The 16666-nt window shown below is 50.9% G+C and overlaps 1 protein-coding gene across 3 annotated transcripts in view; it reads right to left on the minus strand.

The window, feature by feature from the left end:
- The window catches only part of RCSD1 (RCSD domain containing 1), a 66185-nt gene extending 52005 nt beyond the window's left edge, over window positions 1-14180 (minus strand). For all 3 annotated transcript variants that reach the window (XM_027613125.2, XM_027613124.2, XM_027613123.2), the window contains exon 1: window positions 14050-14180. In XM_027613125.2, coding sequence (XP_027468926.1) covers window positions 14050-14055 — 6 coding nt within the window. In that variant the 5' untranslated portion in view covers window positions 14056-14180. The remainder of the gene's footprint in view (window positions 1-14049) is intronic.
- Window positions 14181-16666: the final 2486 nt, after the last annotated feature.

The following is a 16666-nucleotide window of genomic DNA, read 5'->3' on the forward strand; positions in this document are numbered from 1 at the left end:
AAGCCCACAGCTCCCTAGAGGCCATTCTCAACACTCAGGGTGTTCTGCCCCTATCCTTGACGGGGGGGTAAGGTTCTTGCTCACTCTGCTCTGGTGGTTCTTGCTCACTCTCCCTCTCACTGGTACGTAATATCCCCCTATCTACCGCTGCTCCAGCAGGAAGTATCGGGTTGTTGCTTCATTTCCCACGGTGCCAACAACCCCTTCCTGCCTTCTACTGCCCCTCCCTGCTGGTGGAGAGGGACCCACAGGAGTACCTGGGAGGACAGGGCTCTGCGCTGACCCGGGCCCCATGGGTCGCTCTCAGCTCACGTTCCCTTCCTGGCACATCTCACTGAGCCAACAATTTGAGCCCACCGGGTACAGTGAGCCTTTAAGGAAGGAAGGAAGGAGGGGGCCAATTTGGCAACACTTACTGAGAACCATAAAAACATTCATATTTTTTTGACCTAATAATTCCACTCCTGGGAATTGCTTCCAAAGAAATAATTCAAAAGAACAACAAAAAAGATACATGTACTGTTTATAGCTCTGTTATTTACAATAAGGAGACAGTGAAAGCAAATGCCATGTCCCAAAATAGAAAAAGAATTAAATAAATTATGGTATATTTGTATAACAGAATACCATTCAAATATTTAAAATGAAAATAGGACCATGTCAAATAAGCGTATTGTCTTGGAAATAATATTAAGACAGAAGATACGGACTTGCATATACACTGATTACAATTTTGTAAGAACTATGTATGTGGCAGAAAGTAATAAAGACACACAAAGTTGGAAGTAGTTGCATTAAGGGGACTTGTCTTTCCCAGTTTTTTTTTTTTAAATGATAAAGGGATTCAAATTGAGGATCAGAAAGGTGCGAGGAAGTAAGAAGAAAATAGTTACCTTAGGAGGATGAATGTTTACAATTTTACCTTAAGATGTGTAATATTAGTTTAATAATAAAATAACATTTTAAAGCTAAAGCGAATACCCTGAACACAAAGTCCTAGGGTTTTCTAAGAGGATTTTTTTGTTAATCGTGGTTTTAACATTGTTTTACAAATACTAGCAAGAATATCCCTAATTCAGACCTTCCCTATGTGTGGCTGGAGGTCTATAAATGATCTGGGGTGGGACCTGTGGCCTGATTGCCACTAAAGGCACTTCAAAGACCTTTGCCCAGTGGATAAAGAATTCTGTCCCCTCTCCCTCCACTCTCTCCATCTGGACTACCACAATCCCGGTCCCCAGGGCCTGCCTTCCTTGAGCGTGAGAGACAGCCAGGGGAAGGAAGGTGGGGTCCCACCAAGGAGAGACCTAGGGAGGCTGCTTGTGCGGGGTGGAAACTCTAGGTCCTACATCGGTGGGAGTACAGAGGGAAAGCCTGAGATGGAGCCTTTCTTTTCTTGAGTGTTAGTTTGTGTGAAGTTAATGGTGGGTTCAAACTCCCCACCCTCTGCATATAAACTGAAGTGCTCCTTCACTGTTTTTAAGTCTCCTGGTGTCCCTCACAGGCAAGGGGTGTCCATGGCCTTGTCCTTGGCCTGATTCCGTGCAGTTGCTCTCACCTCCCCTGCTTCAGAGAGCACTTCTGTGCAGGTGGCCGCTGACTGAGTCTCCGCCCAAAGCCCCTCCAAGCTCTGGGGCTAAATGTCCGGACAACGCCTCCACCGAAACGTGGCGTCTCCCCGCCCAAACCAGCAACATTCTCGTCCCTGCGCCCGGACTGAAAGTGCACTCCCTGTGCACCGTGCATACCTTTCTCTCTCACCGCTGCCTCCACGGCAGCCTTCAACCAAACACCAACCCCTGGGGATCGCTCCCTCAGTTTATTCCACAGCTTCTTCGCCTCTCCAGTCTCAGGCCATCTCTCACTGTTGCTTTAGCCCCTCGACTGGTACTTCGGCCTCTAGAGCCTCTCCATCTGCCCCCCACTGCACGCTGGGACCAGTTGTATGGCCTCCCGGCGCCCCCTGACCCTGAGAGTCCCTCTCCTCAAGGGCCTTCATTTCCCCCTGAAAAATGCCCACAACACCAACATTGTCTTTCTAGTCAGAGCACAGTCTGGTTTTATCCTGTCTTTGTGCCAGTGTCCACCTTACCCCTCCCCATCCCCGTATGCAGGAACGCCCCCTCCGTGTAGTTGTACACATGTGTGCACATTTGTACGCACGCCCCCGTGTGCACATACACATACATGCATGTTTGCTCTCACACCCACTCCCTTAAGAGACCCTCCATATTGGTCACTGCAGGTACCCATCATTGCCCACACACGTCCTTCATCCCCTTCTCCTCGTCACATTAGCTTCTCCCCACCCTTCCTTCTTTGCCCCTGCACCCCTGCCTCCTGTTTAAAAAATCTTCCTAGTGTTCAGTGCCCACCCTGAAGTCAGCCCTCCTACGAAGCCTCACCCAGTTGCACCAGTTGAGGATGCTGTTCCTCTGAGAAGGTCCTCCAGCGCTGTGGTCTTGTTGCTTACATAACAATCTGTGCCTTGCATGTCTTCAGAGCTGCATCATCTAGCTTCCCACCACCACTACTAAACCTTCAGCTTACTGAGTACTGTCCTTATATTTGACTCCGAGAATCCCAACAGCATCTTCTTACAGTAGGCCCAATAAATACACGTGGAAGTCTGACCAAACGAATGTGTATTTCTAAGCCAGGTCTCTCCCATAGCGCTGCATGACATTTTCCTAAAGCTAAGCAGAGGACTTTACATTCGTCCCTGTTGCATTTCACTAGGTTGGTTTTGGCCCAGCACCCCACCCTATATAAATCAACTTGAACTTGAATATGTCATGTAGCATATTAGCTATCCTGGCTGTGGGTCATCTGGATTCTTTCTATTTTTCATCCAAGTCATTAACAAAAATGTTTCACAAGCCAGGGCTAAGGACAGAGCCTGTCCCTGGAGACACCCCTCAGGAAAAACCTGAGATGCAAGGTGTAGCTCACTACACTTTGGGCAAGGAAGCTCATCCTGCTCTGAATTCATCTTGCCAAAAAATCCTTCGTAATACAAGTAATGTAACTGTTTGAAAAATCGGAATACCCTGGTTGGCACGTGAAAGCCCTCAATTCCTTCAGCCCAGCCAACAGCTCAGGATCGGTCAGCTGAGATGGACGTCAGCGGCAAAGCCTCCAATCCCTGCAGCTACCCTAGCAGTCTCAGAATCCCACGTCCCATGCTGGTCAGCCCCCCAGCAGGTGTGAAAGGTGGGGGCAGGTCAGGGAAGAGGTAACCAAGGTATAGGAGAAGGAGGGGTTGGGGGGGTAGAGGGTGGGGGTTGGGGGAGAGGGAGAGGGTGGGGAGCAATAGTTCAGTGGTCCGACTGTCTCCTTCCTGTTTCCTCCCTCCTCATTTCACTCACTGCTCTATCAGGATGAACCCACAAAATATGCTTGCTGTCTCCTCTTTTTCCCTCCCTTTCCCTGAAATGCATGTATTGAGCCCATGATACTCCCTTCCTCTTGCAGGCTGTGGCTGCTGTGGGAGCCTGCAGCCTGCATTTGCTGTTCCACGTCTGCGTCTCCCCCATTTCCCAGTTTCTGGTCTGGACTTACTGTTCCAGCACTGCCCCAAGGACCGGCCTCCTCCAGAAGCTGTAACAGCGGAGGTCTGCACGCAGTGTGCACTAACCACCCCCCTACCCACACACACTCAGGGAGTCACACGCTCTCCTGGAGGAGAACTTGGGACGTCTTCTTGTCCATCCTGGGTCCCAGTCAAAGCAAGGGCGTCTATGAAAACCGACTTATTTACCCCAGTGCACAATCACGTCACACCTAATAGGCACCAGGCATTGTTCTAAGCACTTTACACAAATATTAACTCATTTAATCCTCAGAACAACCCAATCCTGTAGGTACGATTCCTATTTCCGTTTTACAGATGGGAAAACCAAGGCACAGAGAGGTCGCAGGCTAGTAGAAACTGGAAAAATCTGGATTCAAAGCCAGCTGTGTGACTCCCGGGTCTGTGCCCTTAAGCCTTACCTCATGCTGTATTCTGGTCCTCATTCAAAAGGGTGTGTTGAATACCTGCGGTGCTCATTGTAGGATAACTAGCGCCAATGAGGGGGATTTTTAGAGCTTATCATTTAGTTTAAGAGCTATGGGAGAATGTTTTAAAAAGAAAGCGTGGTAAAATCGTACTTTCCTTCTTCACGTTTTGTGCATCATCTGACCTACGGTGGAAGGCTTAGCTCTGCTCATATTCACCACTGTCACCTTCTTTGCACTCCCTCTGCCACCTTCCATTGGGCAAAGAGAACACCAGAACCTTCTTACAGAAGACACACTCAGGGATGTTACGATTTCCCACAATATCCACTTAATGAATATTAATAACCATAGGAAATCAGGAAAAATATCTCCTGATACACTCCCTGTGTAAGTTCCCAGGGAATGAACGTGAGGGGCACAGATACAAGTTTTCTTCCTCGGCCTTCACACCTTTGTCAGCCTGAAAGACACAGTCTTCCTTCCAGACCCCGTTCAATGATCACCAGATCTGGAAGTTCTGTCAGACTCTTCCAGGACCCTGATGATGTGCATTAGACACTTCCAGCTCTCATCACTTAGGGCACATGGGAGGATCGCTCCTCCTTTTTCCTGTGGTTGAGTGTAGCCGTGGGCTACTTCTGACCCTTCCAGGCCAGAGCCGCAGTGAGGGCAGGGCCTCCAGAACTTTCCTTCCCTCTGCCATGACACCTGACAATGTTGCAGTGACCTGGACAACAGTGACATGGAGCAGAGCCCCCAGCCCCACTCTTGACAGACGTGTAGCATGAGAGAAATAAGCCTGTGTTGTTTTCAGCCACATGAGCCTGTCCGAACCCTGAGAGGTGCCTGTCAATGTGCCCCCAAACTGTTTGCCAATCACATTGTTTGGTATCATTTCTTCCGTCTCTGCCCCATCTCCACCTTCAGACTGTATGGGTCTGAGAGCAGGTGTTGTGTCTTCCTAGTTCCCATTTGGTAGCTGCTCAAAACGTGTCCTTAAATACACGAATAAAGGGATGAATCGAGAATAAGGTATTTGACAGCAGAATATCAAATGAGATCACACAAAATGCGGTTTTATAATCTTGCCAGGCACAATCCTTTCTGAAGGTGGCGATGATCCTGGACGATCTTAAGTAGCTCTTCCCAGGCTGCTAACACCATATTGATCTCATTGGGAAGAGATAACCCTTATAGCCCCATGGAAATGCTCCATAGCACCCTGTGGACCTCCTCTCCCAACTGTGGGTCTGACCAGAAAGAACTGTGTTTGTGACCCACCCCAATATGGGTGTTGTAGGCTCCCCAAGAGGCAGGAAATCAGTCACAAGACAGATACCAATGAGTATTCACTGGTAATTCACTTGAGGGCAGTGACAGAGATGGTGGTGTCTTAATATGGCCTGCAATAACCAAGGATTCACTCTGCCAAACCCCCAAGTCCCCTACCCCTATAATGGACAGCAAGTTGTCCGCTGTCGTGGGCTGAATGGTGGCCTAAACCGTGGCCCCTCAAGAAGATATGATCACACATGATCACACCCTAATCTCTGGAACCTGTGAATGTTACCTTATTTAGTAAAGGGTTATAGATTTGAGATGTGGAAATCACCCTGGATTATCAGTGTGGGTCCTAAATCCAATGACACACGTCCTCATGAGAGGCACACGAGCAGAGAAGGTGAAGTGAGTGTGAGGCAGAGATTACTGTGGCCACAAGCCAAGGAACCTCAAGCAACCACCAGGAGCTAGAAGAGGCGTGCAACAATTTCTCCCCTAGAGCCTCCATAGGGAATGTGGCCCTGGGGCACCTTGATTTCAGATATCTGGCCCCTAGCACCGAGACGATAAATTTCTATTGTTTTAAGCCACCTAGTTTGCAGCCGTGTGATGGCAGTCCTAGCCAACTCCTCTACCTGCCCCCTTCACTGGCTCTAGATTCCCCATGTGGGCAGCAACCTGGCATTCTGCTGTGGTCTGGGGCACCCCATCTCCCTGCATCTCCCATTCATGTCCCCTCGGAAACACAAGGGCTTGGAACCAACTTTGTTCTTCTCCTCCCAAGGACTTCAGTCCAGCCCTCGGAAAGTGATTCAGGCACAACTGGGAAACAGGGGTCAGGGGCTCTCCCAGGAAGACCAGTAGGAACAAGGCACAGGGCTGCACCTGTGGGGTTGGGCCTCCCAGCCTCAGCCCTGGATCTCTTGCCCTTGCGGGCTAGAAGAATGACAATAAAGGCCATTCCTCTCCCTGCCTGTGTCACCCCAGAGATAATGGTGCTTGCTAGGTAAAGCCTAGAGAACCAAGCACCCCCAGTGTGGACTTGGGAGAGCCTCAAGGAGACAATACACAGAAATGGGGCAGTGAGACGGTGATGATGAGCTGATTTCCACACACGATCTACAGCGCCCTGTGCAGGGGAAGTTCCTGTGCTGAGGGCCAGGAGGCCTTCATCTTAGGTCTGACTTAGCCACTGACTGATTTAAAGTGTGACCATTGGTAAAGCTTTTATGTGTAGTTTCCTCATCTTTAAAACCAAGGGAACTGGAGAAATTGCTAACATTCTTTCTTGCTCTCAAAACTCTAAGCCCTAAAATTGCATTTTTATTTAAACTTCCTTTTTTTGCCACAGACGTTCGCACTAGTTTCATCCAGCGATACAGCTGGAACCTTTCAGAAACCTTTCAGGTACGTAGTGAGGGCTCAGAGTGAATCTCTGCCAGACCTTAAAAGCCCCATGCCTTGAGCCACCTGGCCTCCACTGTGGGCTTGCCCTGAGCTGGAGGAGGACTGGCCAGGCCCAGGGGCCTGGGGCCTCCCTGTGAGCACACACATACTATGGAGGCGGCCAGAGCTTCCCCAGTGCAGGAGAAAGAATAGGGCCATAGGATCCCACCCAATAGGGTGGGTTCCACTGTTGGCTCTTCTGGTAGTCACCTTCTAGGCCTTGGGAACATAATTTAATCATACTGAAGCCCCAGCATCCTTCTCTAGAAAACAGAGGTAACAAGACTTTATGAGGACTAAAAAAGATAAACTTACGCAAAACGTCTGTATTTAGGAAGCATTCAACAAGTGGAAGGAATCACCCAGATGACAAGCTTTAGGTTTCTCCCCACACTGACATCGATGTGGCTGCTCAGAAATGATTTCCCATTATCCATCGAAATGTACCTCAAAAGCAAGATGAGCCAGGGACCTGAAGCCTGGGAATGCATTTCAGAGGTGGGGCGAGGTGGGGGTGGGAGACCTGCCCTCTAGCTCATGTGCTTGGAAAGAACGAGCCAGTGGGGGTCTGGAGGGGAGGACCCGAGGAGGCCTTCAGTCCTCTGTGGCATATTGTGACATGTAAATTCTTGGTGACCTCTGGTGTGGGAGTTGGGGTTGTGTAATAGCGGCCGCAAGGCTCAGCTTCCTGTTTCTGCTGCGCTGGGCTTGCTGGGCCCAGCCCTGGCTGGTGCCTGTGGTTGGCTGCTGTTACTGGGCCCACCTCAGCTTGTCCTTGCGCTGCCTTGGGCCGAAGAGGAGAAACGCTGGCTTTTCAGACCATGCACAGGATGTGCGACCACGGTGGGAGGAATGAGCGGGGCTGCAGGTAAAGGTGTGAACAGGACAAGGCGGTTTTTTGTGAGCATGGCTGTTCCCAGAGGCCTCTTTCTGATGGAGGCGAGTGCCATGGCGGTGGCTTTTGGTGAGGCTGACCAAAGGCATTCCCTTGGGGCCTGGAGCCTGTTTCAAGTGGATTTCCTCAGCAAGAGCGTGTACGTGCAGGCCCAATGCAGTGCACCTCATCACTAGGTTGAAGTCCCCATGGTCGTGCACCCGCAGGGCTGCCAGGAGGCTGCCACATTTGGGGGGGGAATCCCCAGCAGAGGAAGCAAGTTTTCTCTAGCTGCCATTAGAGAAGCTGACTTTGAACCCCTACATACCTGAGAAATTATCAAGATACTATCTTATATTTTTGTATGTCACGTCACGTGTGTACATCTTGTTTCCCCAAATAGAAGAGAGCTCCTTTAAGGCAGGAACTGTAACTTCTATTTCTCTGTATCCTTCATCCAGTCCCCCAACTTCAAATACCTTTATCTCGCTTTGTCCTCCAGGAATGAACTGCGGGGAGTCCCCCCAGGCACACCATGTTGTTTCTAGAACCAGAGGCTTTGCTCTCGTCATTCCCTCTGACTGGAATGCTCGTCCCAATTTTCTGCACTACAACTCCTCCTCATCCCTCAAGACCTAACTTAGAAACTGCCTCTAACAGGAAGCCCCCCTGAACCTTGGGCTGGGTACACCGCTTCTCCTCTGTCCTTGCGAGCTCACACCTCTGTTCTGCACTCACCTGTTAGGTGCTTGCCCCACTCCTAGACCTGAGTTCTTCAAGGCTGGGCGGAGTGAGACATTTATCTTTGTGTCCCCGGTGCCTGGCCTCAATGCATGTCCGTTGGACCTAATTAAAGAGTGAGGGTGCGGTGTCCTGTGAATTGTTAGCGATGGATTACAGAAGAGCCAGTCTGAGAAAGGGCTATGATTGCTACCCTGAGGCCAGGAGGGTGGCCCTGATATGGCACAAGCAGTTTCGAAACAAAGGGCTGGGGACATCTGACAATGCAGATGCTTAGCTGAGTTCCAGTGTTTGGAATTTCTCCATGCTTCCAGCCTGGGGGTGCCAACATTATCCATTAAGGATGGGCTCTGATGGCATCTCACAAGTGTCTCCTGCATGTTGTGCATGTCCACATCACCTCCCCAAGGAGGTACTGGGCCTTGTGATTGCAGTGGCTGGAGCCCCTCCTCTCCAAAAAGGATCTGGGGGGCCTCACGGGCTCGTCAGTCATTTTCCACAATTCCCAGAAGACACGTATTCAGGAAGCCCGAAAGGAAGAAGATGGGGAGCTCACTGCCCAAATGACCGGCATACAAGGGCAGATCCATTCAGGAGATGAGCTCCTGGAAAGTCCTAGAGCAGTGAGGTTGATGGTGGCCACCAAGCCTGAGCCCTGTATCAGCAGGATCCTTGTATCCTCTTTTGCACAGAGAAATAAACATGTCTACATAACACCCCGAAGGCCAAACATGAGGTGGATATTGCTTTTGTGATGAAACTGATGATCTTACTTCTTAAGGTTTAGGCTGCTCTGCTCCCCAGATGAGAGAAACACTGCAAGCTGTTGGCTTTCCAAAGGTCCACCAGCAGCCTCGGTGGCTCTCTTTTCTCCCTCACAACGTGGCGGGGGCAGCTAGAGAAGGTATCCTTTCACCCACAGTTCTGAAATGTTTTGATTCTAGTGAGTCGAGTCAGGGTGGTCAGGCTGGCTGCAAACCTAAAGCTATTACTAGAGGAAGGCAGGGCTGCCTTCAGATTTCTCTGGAACAAAAATGCTTTCGCCTATGGCCCTGATAAGATTACTGGGCCGCTGAGCCACTAGCGTTCAGATTTCCCACGGCACCCTGCTCTGGCTCTCCTTGCCTCGAGCAGGCACTGCGGATCAGGCTCTGAAACCTGACTCCATCCCGGGAATGCACACTCACCCCTCCTGTGATCCGGCCTGGGCCCTTCCAGTCGGACTGCCCCAAATGCCCCCTGTCATTGCAGGCCAGTGAATGAAAGGTGGCGGCTAAGTGGAAGCCAGTGTTACTTTGGGGGTCCCACAGAGCACCCGGGAGCCACACAGGAACGTGAGGGTACTTGGGGATGCCCACAAGTCTTCCGAGCTAAACCCCAGCTTCCAGAGGCCATGCAATCCCTAATTATGACCCATAAGCTCCAGCCAGCAGCCAACATATGGCTCAGCGAGAGGGTGGGTCCAAAAACAGCAAAGGCTGTTGGTGAAATTGTGGTAAAAAAAATTTAATGAATTAAAAAAAAATCAGTGAAAAAGTAGGTTACAAATTGAACACATTATATACACAGGGACACACACGGGTACACAGACACTCTCTGTCCCTCCCTCTCTTTCTCTGTCATCGTCAGTAATACTGACAGTCTGTGAGGAGAAAAAGACATGATAGCCCAGTGATTTTTAAGTAACATTTCAACCACAAGGTTCAGTATGGAATAAATGCTCAATAAATACTGAATAAATGGACGAAGAACAGATGATATCTGGAAAGGACTTGGCGTAGCCTCAAAGAAAAGGACTCATTAATTGTCCCCATCTAAATTAGAGATTATCTGTTTAGTGGCAAGAAAGTTTAATCTTCACAGATGAAATCCTTCATATGTTCAACTAAATAGTAGACACGTGGTTGTGGGAAATAAGTTTAATTTTCATGTGTCTCCTACTCATTGAACAAATGAAGGATTTCATCCGTGAAGATTAAACTCTTTGCAAGCACTCTCAGGTTATTTGGTAGGGCCTACAATTTATAGTTAAACAACTAAGAATATTAATTTAATATGGATGTCCTAAGTCTCCATATCTTTCTTTACTATTTATTTCTCTCTTCTGGGCTCCTATCCACAGTGATGTCCCCCATTAGCTCTTCTAAAGAAGAATCCTATTTGCATCCTAAGAGGTCTGTATTTCTCGGGGAGTGCTGGGCATTTCAAAACCAATATACCTAAACTTTGCTTTAAAAAAAAAAAAAAATCTCATCTTTCTCCCATCATCAGTCATTTATTTACTCATTCAAAAAGCATTTATTGAGTGTCTGTTGGGCCTTCCAGGGAGAGAGCCAGCTGGGCAGTTACAAGTCGGCCTAGTACTGGGGCCCAGCTTGCACAAAGTGCTCGGGGAGAGAGCCACGGGGTCTGAGGGCATCTGCCAAGGCCTCCCAGGCTAAGGCACTGGAGCGGTGCACTGAGACATCAAGGACTTCCCTGTTTCTCTTACTTCATTTACCGAGAAAACTTTTCTTGAGAAGTGAGAGGATTATAATTCGAGGCACTGTGCTAATCTCTGGAGACCGGAGGACCAACAGGACAGATCCTGCTTACAAAGGGCTTATAGGCTTAGGTAAAAGCTGCACTATTCTCCTTGGTGTCTCGGGAACTCCACCCTTCTGGGCACCCTGGTGAGCTCAAACACAGATGTCACTTCTGATTTCTCCTTGGACACACGGACCTTACTCTTCCATCTTTTCCATCCTTATTTTCTCTTGAAGGCAGAATCTGCATGGACACTCAGAGAAGCTTCTCAGCCTGGCTCCCTTGCTCACTCTATGAATTGGCATTTCTGCCAGTTCATCCCTGCTTCCTCATGACCACCATCTTACTAAATGCCCTGTGGAGTTTCCTACTCTCCGTGGAGCAGAACCCAGGGCCATCCCCTATCTGGCCTTGGAGGCCTGCAGCTGGCCTCTGCCTGAATTAGAAAAAGGCACCCCTTTGGGGGCACAGCTAGACAAGGAGACTTTGTATGAAGAAAAAGTAACCCTTTCCTCCGATGGCTTGGATTCCGGCTCCCACTCACCCACTTGGCCAGCATCCACTACACTTGGAGGCCCTGTGGTTTTTATCTTATTACTTTCATTTTTTTCTCTTGCTGCTTCCCTACCTTCCTCTCAGCCAACTGGCCTACTTTCCTGAACAAAGCTGACATGTTCTCCCTGTACCCATTCCTATGCCTTCTCCTCCTCACCACCCACTATTCTTTCAAGGCTTCTGCCAGGTCTCACCTCAAAACACCAGCATACTTAGCGTCTGCAGTAGTCATTCGTTTGGCATTTACATGTTTGAAAACTCATACATACATGACAGGATCTAGTAAGTCTCATTTGCCCTACTGCACTGTGAGCTTTTAAAAGGCATCTTAATCTTGTTTATTCCAGAGGGCTTAATGAGGGCTGAAGTAATGACTGATATTGATAACAGTGACTTAAAAAAAAGAACAGATTTCCCAAAGACTTCCAAGAGATAAGTGGGTTCTAGAGAATGAATGTTGAGTAAGCCCTGTTGATCTGGCTTGAATTCCTAATACTGAGAAGTCATATAACTCAGTTTCTCCCCAAATAGAGTGGTGCCTTCATGCCTCAAAAGACGGTTTCATCTCTCAAAAGAGGGGTTTACTCTGAGATTTGTCAGGAGTTCCCAAATCCCACTCCTGCATATCATGTCCCACCATAAAAAGTTTACTTCCTGGCTACAAATCATCACTTCCCCAGCCTCTCGGTTTCCTCTTTACTTCCTTTTCCAGGGCTAGCAGCTGCAGTTCTTTTTTCAGTCGTTTTGACAAAGAAAACTTCAAAAGCAGTCACTGCCAATCAGCAGACTCAGGGCAAACCGACAGGCTTCCTGGCTGGCTAAGCAATTCCCTCCCAACCCCCATCTTGGTAAAATGCCCCCAGCAGTTACCACCCGTCTCCCTTTGTAGATGTTGACCGGAGGGCCTTGTCTTTTCCCAGCCCCAAGCCACACGGGAAGTTGCTCAGGTGACAATTTCAGGGCCTCTACCACACACCATTCCTTCCTCAACTGAGGGAGAAGACAGTGCCTCTGTGGAATGAGTCCCTCTGTGTCTTCCGAGAACAAAGTTCACACACGAATTTGGCTTCACACACGCATTTGGCCCCCCAAGCAGCAACATGCTTTCACTCCTAAGGCTTGCTTTGCTCTTATCCCCAATCCATTTCTGCAAGAGATTAGGTGGGTCCTAAATCATATCGAACCTCTAGCCTAGGGCCTGAAGCCCCTTGTACTCTCCCAGAGGAGGGTACCCACTTCTGAAGCAACTTCTTTAGGAGGCTTCATTCACCCCGCCTGACAAGTTGGGCACCCCCCTGGGCCATCTCCCTCCTCTGCCCTGAAGCTGTAGCCAGCCGGAGAGAATCCTGATGCTTTAGGCTTGGATGGTCTTTGAGCAGACCTGGACACCACCTGCTGAGCTTTGCTGTGTGGTCCCCACCACACTTCCCCAGCCCTAATCTGCATGAGTTTCCCTGATTTGCCAATGTTTCCAAGGAGGGTGGATCCCACACTCTAAAGGCTCCCTGAAAATGGTCCCTGTTCCTTGAAAACAACAACAAAGTCGAGCTAGATGCCTGAATGCAGGATGCCTGCTCAGGACAGACCGAGAGCCCTGCAGAGAAGTCACAGGGCTTCACAGGCCCAGGAGGGGTCTAGCTCAGGAGAGCCAGCCAGAGCTCCGGTGCAGAGCCTGGAGCTGGGAAGGAAGGAACACTGTGACTACAGCCTCAGGAGGAACAGTCTTCCTTTTGAGTGTGGGTGGGAATCACCTTAGAAGCTACATTAACATTTGCACCTTCTCCTTTCATCTTTTTCAAAAGCCCCGTCCTGTTAAGATTGGCTCAGGGCTAAACGTCAGGTCTCCGTTTCAAGGGGAAAATCTATGGAAGCCTCAAAATGTGGAGAAGGGCGGGACAGGGGAATACACGGGGCATTCCTCCACTGGCGGGTGGCGCCTGCACCCCACTGGGGTGGGAACAGCGCCAGGAAAGAAGCCGCCGGCACCCCACAGATGCGGCCAGCACCCCTTGACACAGCCAGTCTCAGAAGGCAGGGACATACACGGGAGTCTCAAGTTTGATCAGAAACAGCGCCATTTGACTGCCCGCGAGGGGAGCTTTTCAGAAAGTTCTGACAGAAGATGTGACGGCCAGAGAGGGACTTGAGAGGCAAGAGGACTCTCCTAAAGGTCAATCTTCAGTCGAAAAGGGAAGCCCGCAGCCTGGCACAGAAGCGCCTCACGTCCGTCGCCTGCTCTGTTTCTCTTTCAATACCCATCTCTTCAGACTCTCCAGATTCAGGGGCTTCTGCTTTATTGAGATTTTTTTGGCCCACATGTTCGCCCATTTACGAAGTCGCTGCACCTAACTTCGTACTTCTGAAGCACAGACGTCCTGAACCCAGCACCTGGACCCCCCCCCGCCCCCCCGGAGGCCCCCTTCCCCTCCCCCCTGCCCCCGCGCCCTCCCTCGGAGGACCTCCCGCCGCCCGGCCTGCCCGGCGGGGTGTCACGGGAGCCCCGGGCGCATCTGCCCTCCTTCCCCGCCTGGGCGGCCGGAGTCCCGCGCTCCCCGCCCCGAGCCCCGCAGCTGCGTGCGCCCCGGCCGCCGCCCGCCGTCCGCGCTGCCCGCCCCGCGCTTTACCTCCATGGCCTCCAGGTGCCGGCTCCGCGGCGGCCGCGCTCGCTGTCCGCTCGGCTCCCCGCGCCCGCCGGACCCGGGGCTGCGGCGCGCAGGGCAGGGGCGGGGTGGGGGGCGGGCGGCGCGCCGGCGGCTGCCTGCCTCGGGACTGCGGGCGGCCCGGCCCTGCGCGAGAGCATGAGGAAGGGGGAGGCCGCGGGAGGGGGAAGGGGTGGGGAGCGGGGGAGGGAGGCCGGCGATCAGGGTTTAAATTTAGACACAAATCTAAACAGATACTGTCCCCTCCCAGGGCAGGACTCGAGCGAGGGAGTCACGACTCCATTAATCTGCCCAAACATGGGGATGGGACAGCCGTCTGGCCCCTCTTCCTCGCGAAGTTTCTGCAGGACCCTGGTCTTTGCCGGGGTCCCAGCCCTTCTCAACCTCGCCCTCCTTTAAAATACCTTTTTCTTGCCCTCTAAGTTAAAGCTGTTATTTTATTCTTTTTATCTCCCCTCTTTTCTGTTTCCTTCTTTTACGTGCATCCTTATTGCTCTCTTTCCTCCTTAAAAAAAAATTATGGCATTCATGTCATACCTGGGTTTCCCGGCATTCTTGCGTGGGATTGAGAGGACCTTCGATGCGGCTGTGTTCTCTCATGGCCCCAGGACCGGAGCTATTTCAACAGAGTCTTCAGCGCTCTGTGTGGAACCCACAGGACCCCCTTTCCTATTTTTCAACTCCTGTTCTTTCCACGTGCACGGTCCCGTTTTCAGGAAACACCGATCAATCTGTCCATCTCTTATCTGTGTACGGGGCGTGGGGGGAGGTGTTTGGGGGGGGGGTGAAGGACCACAAGGAGTCCAAGCAAGGATTTTCAAGTTCCATGTAGCATTAAATCTTTTTCTCTCCCCTTGATTTGACTGATGCATTGGATTCTGTGGGAATTTCAGCTCCCACGTGCTGCTTGCTAAAGGGCCTTTTTTGCCGTTCCTATTAGAGTAAAGGGCAGGATTCTGAACATCCGATTCCCATAAGACCCAGCATTGCAGCCCTCCCCCAGGGCTGTTCCAGTCATCCCGGCTGCTGCGAAGAGGCTGAAGAAGAGGAGGCTGCGTGGGAGGGATGTGGGACCTGGAATCTGCAGTAGGTGCTTTCTCCGCTACCAGCTTGTGTACTGGCCACCAGCCCTGGGTTCTGGATCCCTCTCCCCAGGACAGAGTGAAGAGGGGAGATGCGTGCAAGACTGTGAATACAAGGGGATTGGCTGTCAGGGAGGGGTGCCTCCGTGTCCGGTTGCCTGCCCTGCCCCCATCCCAAGGCCTCACCCAACTTCACTCCCTACCAGGGACTAGCAGTGTCAGAGGGCAACAGCAGGGTGGGCCAGGGTGAGCCCTGTGAAGGGAAATATACGGAGAATCCCAAAAAGCAAACAAGTGGAGAGTTTGCTCACACTAGGAAAACCTGCTCTGATTCAGCTCTTCATCCCAACACTATGGGTGGGTCTTTCAGGCACTTAGATTGCTGCTTTGGGTACCAGTCTTAGAAACATGACCTTCTTCCTATCATAGAACCTTCTAAAGCCTGACTTTCTAAAACACTAACAGCCCAAATGCCAAAGCGTTTTCCAGTTCTGAACATAGGGGCAAGACCTCAATTTCCAGAAATGGACTGCAGGTTGAATTCCAGCTCTGCTACTTTCTAGCTGGGTTTCCTCTGACAAGTCACTTAATCTCTCTGATCCTCAGCTTCCTGACCTCTACAGTGTAGTCGGCACTCTGAGAAGAGTAGCTATTTTTGTAATGCTTAGCTTTGTGTACAAGCTCAAATGAATAGGGACCAGATATTTCTTTTATTTAGAGCAGGGCATTTCGGGGACCCACGAACGGGCCCCCTGCCCTTAGGAATTAAGGGTGACTCCCCTCCCATTTCAGTCGCACAGAGAGAGAGAGGCGAGAACCCTAGGGCAGAGTTGGCAGCAGGAAAGGAAATTTCCTGGTACCTTACAATGCATCCTTGTGCTTGTGACTCTTTTCTTCCTTTTAAAGGTGCGGGACCGAGCGGGTGATAGGAACATAGTCTCTTACCATGTCTTCTAACCCTGACTCATGGCGCCTTTTTCTTTCTGCCTCCACTAGTCTTCTTTTTGGCTCAGAATGGGGCTGCCCCAGCACAGGTTTCTGGCTTCACAAACAGGAGGGCGGAAGTGCCTACCCAAAGGAAACGGTTAGGCCCAGATAGCATCACAACCACCCGAAGTACCTTGCAGCTGCACCCCACGCCCTGCTCAGGCCTTCCCTTGCCCAGTGAGAACCCGTGACCCACAGCGCAAACAAGCTTGGCCTCTGTCATGCTCTGGGCTTTGCTCTGGGGTCTCAAGACCTGCAGAGTGGAAAGCTGCTCTGTAGCTCTTTGGGCCCCAGGCAGAGGCCTTCGCTGGAGGAAGGAATGGAAAATGCGGAGAGAGGGGTGGAAGGGCGAGACAGCCCAGAGCTCAGTTTCGGCAGCCATGAGTAGGTGCGCGGGGGGGGGTGTGCTCCTCTCTTTTCCCCCTCCTGCCCCTCCAGAAGATCCCCAGAAGCCAGAGTGGAGATGACCGAGCTGGTAAACACTCTATTTTTGCTGGGTCACCTGGGATTGT

The sequence above is a fragment of the Zalophus californianus genome, chromosome 10 (assembly GCF_009762305.2).
Source record: "Zalophus californianus isolate mZalCal1 chromosome 10, mZalCal1.pri.v2, whole genome shotgun sequence".
NCBI lineage: Eukaryota > Metazoa > Chordata > Mammalia > Carnivora > Otariidae > Zalophus > Zalophus californianus.